Here is a 12,196-nt window from a genome sequence, read left to right on the forward strand (position 1 = left end):
ACTGGGAATGCTGCATTCTTGGGCTCTAACCAGCAGACCACACTCCAACAGATCCAATGACCGAGCCTAAGTTACTAAACCTGTGCTGTAGCCAACACCAGTTCATCGCAGATACGCTTTCCGCAGAGTTCAGTGTGCCTGTGAGGGCCCAGGCCCATCTCTAGTTCCTCTGACAATCAGGATCAGGCCTTCACTTCTGTCAACAGCTGAGCTTTTAAAATTCTGAGGCTTTAGGGACCCCTAGTGGATGGAGTGAGGCCTCAGAACCTCTTAGAATTAGGCCACTTTTATTTAGGGGCCTAACTAGAGACTATGGGGACAGATTCTCAGCTAGTGTAAATTAACATAGCTCATTGATTTCACGGGAGGGACAGCAATTTACATCAGTTAAAGATTTGGCCCTTAGTTGCCTAACTTTAGGCTCTCAAGTTTGAAACCGTGGGCTAGAGGACAAGCCTGTCCTGGCAAGAAGGAGTGGGTGACTTGGTAGATCTTTGCATTCTTTAACCTCAGTCTATACGACTATTAAAAAATATTTTTTTATGGGATCTACAACTGGATGGATCCTGTTTTTCCTTTTAAACTGGCATATTTTAAAATCTTTGAGTGCTGGTGTCATAAATATAAAGGGAAGGGTACACCCCTTTGAAATCCCTCCTGGCCAGGGGAAAGCTCCTCTCACCTGTAAAGGGTTAAGAAGCTAAAGGTAACCTCGCTGGCACCTGACCAAAATGACCAATGAGGAGACAAGATACTTTCAAAAGCTGGGAGGAGGGAGAGGAACAAAGGGTCTGTGTCTGTCTGTATGCTGCTCTTGCCAGAGACAGAACAGGAATGGAGTCTTAGAACTTTTAGTAAGTAATCTAGCTAGGTATGTGTTAGATTATGATTCCTTTAAATGGCTGAGAAAAGCATTGTGCTGAATAGAATAACTATTTCTGTCTGTGCATCTTTTTTGTAACTTAAGGTTTTGCCTAGAGGGGTTCTCTATGTTTTTGAATCTAATTACCCTGTAAGATATCTACCATCCTGATTTTACAGGGGGGATTTCTTTATTTCTATTTACTTCTATTTTTTATTAAAAGTCTTCTTGTAAAAACTGAATGCTTTTTCATTGTTCTCAGATCCAAGGGTTTGGGTCTGTGGTCACCTATGCAAATTGGTGAGGCTTTTTATCCAACATTTCCCAGGAAAGGGGGGGGGTGCAAGTGTTGGGAGGATTGTTCATTGTTCTCAAGATCCAAGGGTCTGGGTCTGTAGTCACCTAGGCAAATTGGTGAGGCTTTTTACCAAACCTTGTCCAGGAAGTGGGGTGCAAGGTTTTGGGAAGTATTTTGGGGGGAAAGACGCGTCCAAACAGCTCTTCCCCAGTAACCAGTATTAGTTTGGTGGTGGTAGCGGCCATTCCAAGGATAACGGGTGTAATATTTTGTACCTTGGGGAAGTTTTGACCTAAGCTGGTAAAGATAAGCTTAGGAGGTTTTTCATGCAGGTCCCCACATCTGTACCCTAGAGTTCAGAGTGGGGGAGGAACCTTGACATGGTGGCACAGTGGTGGGATTAACCTGAAATCATTTTGAGATCCAGTTGAGATTTTTTGAACTAGAAATACAGATTTTAAAAAGGAATTTGTAGGAAGTCCAGAAAGCAGCTTTGAAACTGAAAGCAGCTTGGTTTCTCTCTGCTTTGTGGCCAAGCAGAGACAAAAGGGGATTATCTTGTGAATTGCAGGTTTTCTTTGCCTGGAGGCAGGGTACTTAACTCCTGCAGGGAAATTCACAGTCTTCCAACCCAGAGGTTTTTTTTTTCTTTTCTTCCTAAAAGTAAATAGGGGGTGTGTGTTCTACCCATTTGCTTTTTCTTTGGGCTGGGTAAGCAGGTTTCCAAGTAGTTGGAGGTTTTTTGCTTTAATTTGGGCCCAGAGCAGAGACAAGGGAATTGTCTTTTTCTGTAGGCTGACAGTCACTATCAGAGAATAGGTATTCTATTCCAGCACAGCAAAATTTTACAGCCAAGTTTTGTTTGTTTATTTCTAAACCTCGGGTGTAAAGTTAGTTAAAAACAGAGAGGTTAGAATGACCAAATCCTCAGCTCGACTACAGCTGGAATTAGCCAAATTTCAGGCTGAGGAAAGACAAAGGGAACATGAAAGACAGATAGAACTCATGCGGCTGGAGAAGGAGGTACAGGAGGCTGCCCACAAGAGGGAAATGGAGGCAAGGAAGCATGTGGAGGAGGAGAGGGAAAAAGAGAGGAAGCATGTGGAGGAGGAGAGGGAAAAAGAGAGGAAGCATGTGGAGGAGGAGAAGGAAAAAGAGAGGAAGCATGTGGAGGAGATGGAGAGGATAAAGGCCCAGCAGAATATACCAACAAACCCTAGCAATCCTTCTCCAGGTACCACTTCCCATCCCAGAAAGTTCCCCACCTACAAGGCAGGTGATGATACTGAGGCCTTCTTAGAAAACTTCGAAAGGGCCTGCCTTGGGTACAACATCTCTACTGACCAATACATGGTAGAGCTGAGGCCGCAGCTCAGTGGACCCTTAGCTGAGGTGGCAGCTGAAATGCCTAAAGAACACATGAACAAGTATGAACTGTTTAAATCCAAGGCGAGAGTCAGAATGGGGATAACACCCGAGCAGTCTCGTCGGAGGTTCAGAGCCCTAAGGTGGAAACCAGACATGTCATTTACCCGAGATGCCTACCACATTGTAAAACATTGGGATGCCTGGATATCAGGAGCAAGTGTTGAATCTCCAGTAAATTTGCCCTTCCTAATGCAAATGGAACAATTCTTAGAGGGTGTTCCTGAGGAAATAGAAAGATACATCCTAGATGGGAAACCCAAAACTGTAATTGAGGCAGGAGAGATTGGAGCCAGATGGGTGGAGGTGGCAGAGAAGAAGAAAACTGGTCGCAGTTGGAGCGGAGACCAGAAGGGACCACCCCAGACCACACCCTATTACCGGGGGCCGCCCAAAGCCCCACCTACCTCCCAAAGAACCCTCCAGACCCCTTATCGTCCCACCACCCCGTTCTCCAGCAACCCTCCTCGCCCCAGTGACCCGTCAGCTGGACGATGTTTTAAGTGTAACGAGCTGGGGCATGTAAAGGCCAACTGCCCCAAGAACCCCAACAGATTACAGTTCATTGCACCGGAATCACACCAGAGGTCCACAGGCCCAGATACCTCCCAGATACCCTTGGAGCGGAGGGAAACTGTGAGTGTGGGTGGGAAGAAGGTCACCGCGTGGAGGGACACCGGAGCACAAGTGTCAGCTATCCATGCTTCCTTAGTGGACCCCAATTTAATCAACCCAGAGATCCAAGTGACGATTCAACCCTTCAAGTCCAACTCTTTCAATTTGCCTACAGCCAAGTTGCCTGTCCAGTACAAGGGCTGGTCAGGAATGTGGACTTTTGCAGTCTATGATGATTATCCCATCCCCATGCTGTTGGGGGAAGACTTGGCCAATCATGTGAAGCAGGCCAAGAGGGTGGGAATGGTCACCCGCAGCCAGGCTAAACAAGCCATGAGGCCTAGCTCTGTTCCGGAAACTTCTATCAGGACCCAGTCAGAGGTGATGGACCTGGACCCCAGGCCAATGTCTGCAACAGCAGTAGTGGATCCAGTCCCAGAGACCCAGACGGAACCAGTCCCAGAACCGGAACCAGCCGAACAACCAACACCAGACCCCGTGTCAGCACTGAATCCAGTACTTGCAACCTCAACACCAGAGGGCCCCACCGAACCTGAACTGGCAGCAGCCGATAACCCGACCCAAGAGGCTCAGCCGGAGCCTGAATCCCAACATAGTGCACCAGCGGAGAGCGGTTCACAGTCAACAGAAACAGCTCCATCCCCTATATCGCTTCCAGAGGGACCAAGCCTAGGTCCACAATCCCATGAGGAACTGATGTCTCCAGCATCAAGGGAACAGTTCCAGACCGAACAGGAAGCAGATGAAAGCCTCCAGAGAGCTTGGACGGCGGCACGGAGCAACCCACCGCCTCTCAGCTCTTCTAATCGATCCAGGTTTGTTATAGAAAGAGGACTTTTATACAAGGAAACTCTTTCTGGTGGACACCAGGAAGACTGGCATCCTCAGAGACAGTTGGTAGTTCCAACTAAATACCGGGCCAAGCTCTTGAGCTTAGCCCATGATCACCCTAGTGGCCATGCTGGGGTGAACAGGACCAAAGACCGTTTGGGGGGGTCATTCCACTGGGAGGGAACGGGCAAGGATGTTTCTACCTATGTCCAGTCTTGTGAGGTGTGCCAAAGAGTGGGAAAACCCCAAGACCAGGTCAAAGCCCCTCTACAACCCCTCCCCATCATTGAAGTTCCATTTCAGCGAGTAGCTGTGGATATTCTGGGTCCTTTTCCGAAAAAGACACCCAGAGGAAAGCAGTACATACTGACTTTCATGGATTTTGCCACCCGATGGCCAGAAGCAGTAGCTCTAAGCAACACCAGGGCTAAAAGTGTGTGCCAGGCACTAGCAGACATTTTTGCCAGGGTAGGTTGGCCCTCCGACATCCTCACAGATGCAGGGACTAATTTCCTGGCAGGAACTATGAAAAACCTTTGGGAAGCTCATGGGGTAAATCACTTGGTTGCCACTCCTTACCACCATCAAACAAATGGCATGGTGGAGAAGTTTAATGGAACTTTGGGGGCCATGATACGTAAATTTGTAAATGAGCACTCCAATGATTGGGACCTAGTGTTGCAGCAGTTGCTCTTTGCCTACAGAGCTGTACCACATCCCAGTTTAGGGTTTTCCCCATTTGAACTTGTATATGGCCGTGAGGTTAAGGGGCCATTGCAGTTGGTGAAGCAGCAATGGGAGGGATTTACACCGTCTCCAGGAACTAATATTCTGGACTTTGTAACCAACCTACAAAACACCCTCCGAACCTCTTTAGCCCTTGCTAAAGAAAACTTACAGGATGCTCAAAAAGAGCAAAAAGCCTGGTATGATAAACATGCCAGAGAGCGTTCCTTCAAAGTAGGGGACCAGGTCATGGTCTTAAAGGCGCTCCAGGCCCATAAAATGGAAGCATCGTGGGAAGGGCCATTCATGGTCCAGGAGCGCCTGGGAGCTGTTAATTATCTCATAGCATTCCCCACCTCCAACCGGAAGCCTAAGGTGTACCATATTAATTCTCTAAAGCCCTTTTATTCCAGAGAAGTAAAGGTTTGTCAGTTTACAGCCCAGGGAGGAGACGACGCTGAGTGGCCTGAAGGTGTTTACTACGAAGGGAAATGTGCTGGTGGTGTGGAAGAGGTGAACCTCTCCATGACCCTTGGGCGTATGCAGCGACAGCAGATCCAGGAGCTGTGCACTAGCTACACGCCAACGTTCTCAGCCACCCCAGGACTGACTGAACGGGCATACCACTCCATTGACACAGGTAATGCTCACCCAATTAGGGTCCAACCTTACCGGGTGTCTCCTCAAGCTAAAACTGCTATAGAACGGGAGATCCAGGATATGTTACAGATGGGTGTAATCCGCCCCTCTGAAAGTGCATGGGCATCTCCAGTGGTTCTAGTTCCCAAACCAGATGGGGAAATACGTTTTTGTGTGGACTACCATAAGCTAAATGCTGTAACTCGCCCAGACAACTATCCAATGCCACGCACAGATGAACTATTAGAGAAACTGGGACGGGCCCAGTTCATCTCTACCTTGGACTTAACCAAGGGGTACTGGCAGGTACCGCTAGATGAATCTGCCAAGGAAAGGTCAGCCTTCATCACACATCTCGGGCTGTATGAATTTAATGTACTGCCTTTCGGGCTGCGAAATGCACCCGCCACTTTCCAAAGACTTGTAGATGGTCTCCTAGCGGGATTAGGAGAATATGCAGTCGCCTACCTTGACGATGTGGCCATATTTTCGGATTCCTGGGCAGACCACCTGGAACATCTACAAAAAGTCCTTGAGCGCATAAGGGAGGCAGGACTAACTGTTAAGGCTAAGAAGTGTCAAATAGGCCTAAACAGAGTGACTTACCTTGGACACCAGGTGGGTCAAGGAACTATCAGCCCCCTACAGGCCAAAGTGGATGCTATCCAAAAGTGGCCTGTCCCAAAGTCAAAGAAACAGGTTCAATCCTTCTTAGGCTTGGCCGGTTATTACAGACGATTTGTACCGCACTACAGCCAAATCGCTGCCCCACTGACAGACCTAACCAAAAAGAAACAGCCAAATGCTGTTCAGTGGACCGGAAAGTGTCAGAAGGCCTTTAAGAAGCTTAAAGCGACACTCATGTCTGACCCTGTACTAAGGGCCCCAGACTTTGACAAACCGTTCCTAGTAACCACAGATGCATCTGAGCGTGGTGTGGGAGCAGTTTTAATGCAGAAAGGACCTGATCAAGAATTCCACCCTGTAGTGTTTCTCAGCAAAAAACTGTCTGAGAGGGAAAGCAACTGGTCAGTCACTGAAAAAGAATGTTACGCCATTGTCTACGCTCTGGAAAAGCTACGCCCATATGTTTGGGGACGGCGTTTCCACCTGCAAACCGACCATGTTGCACTGAAGTGGCTTCACACCGTCAAGGAAACTAAGAAAAAACTTCTTCGGTGGAGTTTAGCTCTCCAAGATTTTGATTTTGACGTCCAACACATCTCAGGAGCTTCTAACAAAGTGGCTGATGCACTCTCCCGTGAAAGTTTCCCAGAATCAACTGGTTAAAATCGTCCTTGAGATGTGGAAAATATTGTTAGTTTTTATGTACTTGGTAGTATATTTAGAGATGCATGTGTCTTATTAACTCTGTTTTTCCTAGAGCTCCAGGAAGAAATCCCAGCCAGTGTTTCACCCTAGCTGAGATTTGGGGGGCGTGTCATAAATATAAAGGGAAGGGTAAACCCCTTTGAAATCCCTCCTGGCCAGGGGAAAGCTCCTCTCACCTGTAAAGGGTTAAGAAGCTAAAGGTAACCTCACTGGCACCTGACCAAAATGACCAATGAGGAGACAAGATACTTTCAAAAGCTGGGAGGAGGGAGAGGAACAAAAGGTCTGTGTCTGTCTGTATGCTGCTCTTGCCAGAGACAGAACAGGAATGGAGTCTTAGAACTTTTAGTAAGTAATCTAGCTAGGTATGTGTTAGATTATGATTCCTTTAAATGGCTGAGAAAAGCATTGTGCTGAATAGAATAACTATTTCTGTCTGTGCATCTTTTTTGTAATTTAAGGTTTTGCCTAGAGGGGTTCTCTATGTTTTTGAATCTAATTACCCTGTAAGATATCTACCATCCTGATTTTACAGGGGGGATTTCTTTATTTCTATTTACTTCTATTTTTTATTAAAAGTCTTCTTGTAAAAACTGAATGCTTTTTCATTGTTCTCAGATCCAAGGGTTTGGGTCTGTGGTCACCTATGCAAATTGGTGAGGCTTTTTATCCAACATTTCCCAGGAAAGGGGGGATGCAAGTGTTGGGAGGATTGTTCATTGTTCTTAAGATCCAAGGGTCTGGGTCTGTAGTCACCTAGGCAAACTGGTGAGGCTTTTTACCAAACCTTGTCCAGGAAGTGGGGTGCAAGGTTTTGGGAAGTATTTTTGGGGGAAAGACGCGTCCAAACAGCTCTTCCCCAGTAACCAGTATTAGTTTGGTGGTGGTAGCGGCCATTCCAAGGATAACGGGTGTAATATTTTGTACCTTGGGGAAGTTTTGACCTAAGCTGGTAAAGATAAGCTTAGGAGGTTTTTCATGCAGGTCCCCACATCTGTACCCTAGAGTTCAGAGTGGGGGAGGAACCTTGACAGCTGGTAATCAGTAAGCATATTTATTTACGAATACTGGGCCAGATCTTCAGCGGATATAAATTGGCATAGATAGCACCAGTGAAATCGATGGCATTATGCTGATTTATACTAGCTGAGGATCTGGCCCATGAAGAGCACCTGTGCTAGGAAATCACAGGGAAGATTGCTTTGAGAAGAGCACTGTGTCTTTAAATAACTGAGAAAACCTCAAAAGAATGGATGTAATAAAAATTCCAAGAGAATCCTTGCAGGAGATATTTTGGGGACTTGCTGGAGTCATTCATGCAGTGGTTTTGTTATTGTCAGTGAGACCAATCCAATCCAATGCACACAATTCATGTTCATCTGTAAAATTCTTTCCCAGATTAGGACTAAATTTATTAGCCCACTCTTAACACCACAAAGAGAAGGGAGTAACTAACGAGTCAAGCGAAAACAGGATACTGGGATACTATAAGTAAAGAAGAGGCTGTCCAATATGAAAAGGATACCCTTCAAATACAGGACACCATAGAATGCCTCCTAGCACTCCTGTGAAGTGTTGTTATTCCCATTTCACAGATGGGGAAATAAAGACAAAGAAATTCAGTGACTTGCCCAAGGAAGCACTGAATCAAGAATAGTACATACCCAGCCTTCTGCTCTAAACACTACACAACACTTTATTTTCCATTTGTTTCAGTGGGTTTAATTAATGGAGTCCAGGTGGGGCTCATTTCTCCCATGAATTTGGTATCCATATTTTCAAGTGCGTTAGCTCCACTGGGCTGCTTCCCTTTCATCTGCCACTTAAAGATCATTTGGAGGGTTTGTTGGATAGCAACTTAATCTATTGGCTAAGGCACCGCATTGGGAGTCAGGGGACACAAGTTCTATTCCTGGCTCTGATCACAGGCATTTCACCTCTTTGTGCCTCTGTTTCCTTCCCACCCCTCATCTGCCTGCTCTATTTAGACTGTAACTTTTTAAGGCAGGGATTGTCTGATAGCGTATATTTGAACAGGGGCTAGCACCATAGGGCTCCAATCTCAGCTAGGCCCTCACCACACTACTGTAATACAATCCTCAAAAAGTGAGAGTCTCTTCAAGATGGCTAAAAATAAATCCTCTTCACCAGCTGAAAATATGGTTTGCCAGTGTCTGTTCTAACACAGTGAAGTCTAGGACCACCTGCTAATACAGATTTTGACTAGATATATTATTCTGTCATCTCATCATTCCCCCCCCCCACCCCGAATCTAGACAAACTTCCAACTCTCTCTCGGCCTCAGCTTAATAAAATGTATCTGGTTTGCTGATCACTTGTGAGACACATCTTTGTTGAGTCTCAAGTTCTAGATATGTATATGGGTTTCAAGGTTACTCAACTCTGCCGTTGCTGGCAAGCTATGTGCAAATGTAATGAATTAGGACAAAAGGGGAAATCATTACTCTATGCAGCCTTCACGTCTTGCATCAGCTTTTCAGACACCAGCTTTTCCAGTTTTTTTTTTTTGGGGGGGGGGGGGGGGGCAGGAAAACTCAGTTCCAAACAGCAGTTATCCTCATGGCCATTTTCTTATCTGGTCATTGAAAGATAACGTGACCTATGAAATTCCTGCTTTAAGGTCAAGTTCTGAAATTTAGTTAAGGATCATTTTGGGGGAGGTCCAGTTTGCAAATACAGACCCAATGCTGACTCTGAACAGATTACTAAACAGATTTTGAGACCTGCAGAGGCTCAGTGGTGTGATTAGCTGGAAATAGAGGAGTGTCTTTAGCTGGTAATACACACCCCTTCCTTCCACTGTTAAAAACCACCTGTCACCTGTGCTCCTTTCACTCTCATAACAATCAAGCAGCCTGAAAGGCTTCAGCGCCATCAGCCAGCATCCCTGTTAAGACCTGCAGAAGCCAGATTCAGAGCCGGAGAAGCTGTCTGACCACAGCCATGGAAGAGTACTTCTCTGCCATCCACAAGATGGAACAAGCGGTTATGTTTCCCAGCCTCCTCAGAGGCGTCTACATGGAACAGCAGGATGACACATCCACTGGTGATTTTGGCAACAGGGACCTGTATGAGTATTACATCCAACTGAAATCCATCAAACTTACAGTGGAGGGTAGACTGGAGCCTCTAAATGAAAGCAAACACCAAATCACCAGCAGAGAGGAAGTACAAGAGAACGAAGAAGAGGCCGATCTTGAAGAACTGCTTTATCATCACTTTACAGGCTTGTATCGTGTCCTGACCCATCTGACCAGAAAAGCCAATGCCCTGACCAGAAAATACAATGAAATTATAGGACAGATCAACCAGAGTGAAATGACGCATACCTGGTGAAACATCCACCAATAACTTCAAAAGGTGAGACCTCATATGTTACATCTCTGTTGAAGTTTTCTGAGATGCCAAATAGTGTCCACTCCCCTTTCTCCAAAATCTAAGTGATTATCAGTCTAGTTTAACTGATAATTATGTGATCACCACCTAGAAACAGCAGGACCCACAGGTTCAAATCCTAGCAGGGGGGGATTAATCACTTTCTTCCAGGTAGATAAATTGCGCTGAATCCATTTTACTAAATGGGGGTCTTTTACTTGCCTCTTAAAAATCATTTAAAAGAGGGATTTACTTATTTGTTTTAAGGCAGACACTTCACATTGTCCACCAACTTTCAGATGAGACCTTAATAACTACGGTTCTCTCTCTGTGTGCAGAGAAGAGAGCACAGAACACTTGTAGTAAGACTAGTCTTTTGGCTGAGGATCCTTGGGAGTGCCATATATTGGGGACCCTACTGGCTACTGTATAGTGCTGCTATACATCCTGTAGTTGGCAGAGTGCTTTGGGGTGAAAGCTGCTCTATAAAGATGACATTAATTTTTCTGACATTAGAAAAATACAAGTACTTGAAATTCTGCTTCAAGTTTGAAATTAACTGATCAGTGAAAAGTTCAAATGCTTCCTTCAATGACAAGCTCTTGGAGGGAGGGACTGTATTTTGTGCATGTGTCCGCATGCTCTTGTACAGCACTAGTACAAAGATTTTGATTCAGGCCTCTAGGGACTCTCACAATGTATGTGGTTAATAGGAACAGAGCTATGCTCCAGGGGGAAACCTCATCTCCTGTACTTCTTGTAATAAATGGAGGGTTAATGGGGGTTAGTATGTGGCAAAGACTTAAGAAAAACAGTACTTTGTACTTTAAAAAGTTAGGTATGATTCAAGCACTGGAACCTAGAAATGCCCTCCTGTGTTGGCTATTTTGAATGACAATACATGCAGTACCAAAATCAGTACTTCCTCAAACACGTACATCAAAGAGAACATGCCAAAATTGCTAACTATTTTGTGATTATCCCACAGGACAAACTACCACCCCTGTGCTGCATACAGTTGACGTCGTGCGGCAAGAACAACTGGTGAATTACTTGACTGACACCAAAGATGCTGGCCATCTGATAGCCAATGGTTTTGTAATAAGCAGAATAAATGTGATCATTCCTTGCTGTAACATGAACTCATTGTCCATCTCAAATACATCACGTGCATGTTAATTTTCAACTACCTGAGCAAAAATCATTGTATTATGCTGCTGCTGCGTGAGGTGAAAATCATGGGTAAGGTAATCCTCTTTTCTTACTTGTAACTGTACTTTTAAAAGAGGGCTGCTTCCACCCACTACTTGGTAATAAAACATCACAAATTGAAATGACCTTTTAAGTTTGTTTGGTTTCTTAAAAAACCTGGCCTAATAAAGCCAATTCTTGAGCAATATCAAACCTATCTTCCGCTTGCTATGCTAGCTGCCCATTGAATACCATGTCAAAGTCAAGATTTTGGTCCTTATCTTCACGGCATCACTGGTTCAGGCCCAGGATACCTGAAAGATCAGAGAGAGTTCAAAGATGAGGAACTAAGTCCATAGCTCCACTCCTCAGGCACATGTAACTTTGTACCTCAAGCATAAAGGCTGCTGGTGAAGGAGACAGGGTTTTCTCAAGGGCTGGTCCAAGGCTATGGAATGAACTCCCCAAGGAGCTAAAAACTTCACCAACCTCACCATGTTCCACTCCAAGCATAAAGGTGCATGTTTTCAATCTGCTTCTCTAACACCCACAGAGCACAGGGGATGTAACACATTAAATTACTTATTAAAAAACCCACTCAATTTCTCCTTTTAGAGAAGAGGAGGGAAAGAAAAAATGACATGTGATGATTGCTAGTCATGACTTCAAGGGGGTCAGCATTTTACTCATGGGAGTTTTTCCTCTCCCTACACCAGTGAAGTCATGGGCAGCCAATGACCCAGCCACTGGGGGAGGCTAGCCCCTGGCCCCTCCCCTTCTACCTGAGGCCTGCCCCTCCTGTACCCCCTCCTCCCACAGGAGCCCAGAGCACCCCACTGTGGCTCCCAGCCCCAGTGCAC

At 45.6% G+C, this 12,196-nt stretch overlaps 1 protein-coding gene across 1 annotated transcript; it reads left to right on the plus strand.

The window, feature by feature from the left end:
• Window positions 1-9,634: 9,634 nt before the first annotated feature.
• On the plus strand, window positions 9,635-11,459 carry THRSP (thyroid hormone responsive). The gene is made up of 2 exons (XM_048840798.2): window positions 9,635-10,130; window positions 11,134-11,459. Exon 1 carries the CDS (start codon window positions 9,714-9,716, stop codon window positions 10,104-10,106), a length of 393 nt encoding a protein of 130 aa, XP_048696755.1. The 5' UTR covers window positions 9,635-9,713; the 3' UTR covers window positions 10,107-10,130; window positions 11,134-11,459.
• The last annotated feature ends 737 nt before the right edge of the window (window positions 11,460-12,196 follow it).

Source organism: Caretta caretta, chromosome 1 (genome assembly GCF_965140235.1).
Source record: "Caretta caretta isolate rCarCar2 chromosome 1, rCarCar1.hap1, whole genome shotgun sequence".
NCBI lineage: Eukaryota > Metazoa > Chordata > Testudines > Cheloniidae > Caretta > Caretta caretta.

Excerpts from the sequence above, each read along its gene's own strand:
- THRSP (XM_048840798.2), top strand. The coding sequence starts at position 9,714 with ATGGAAGAGTACTTCTCTGCCATCCACAAGATGGAACAAGCGGTTATG.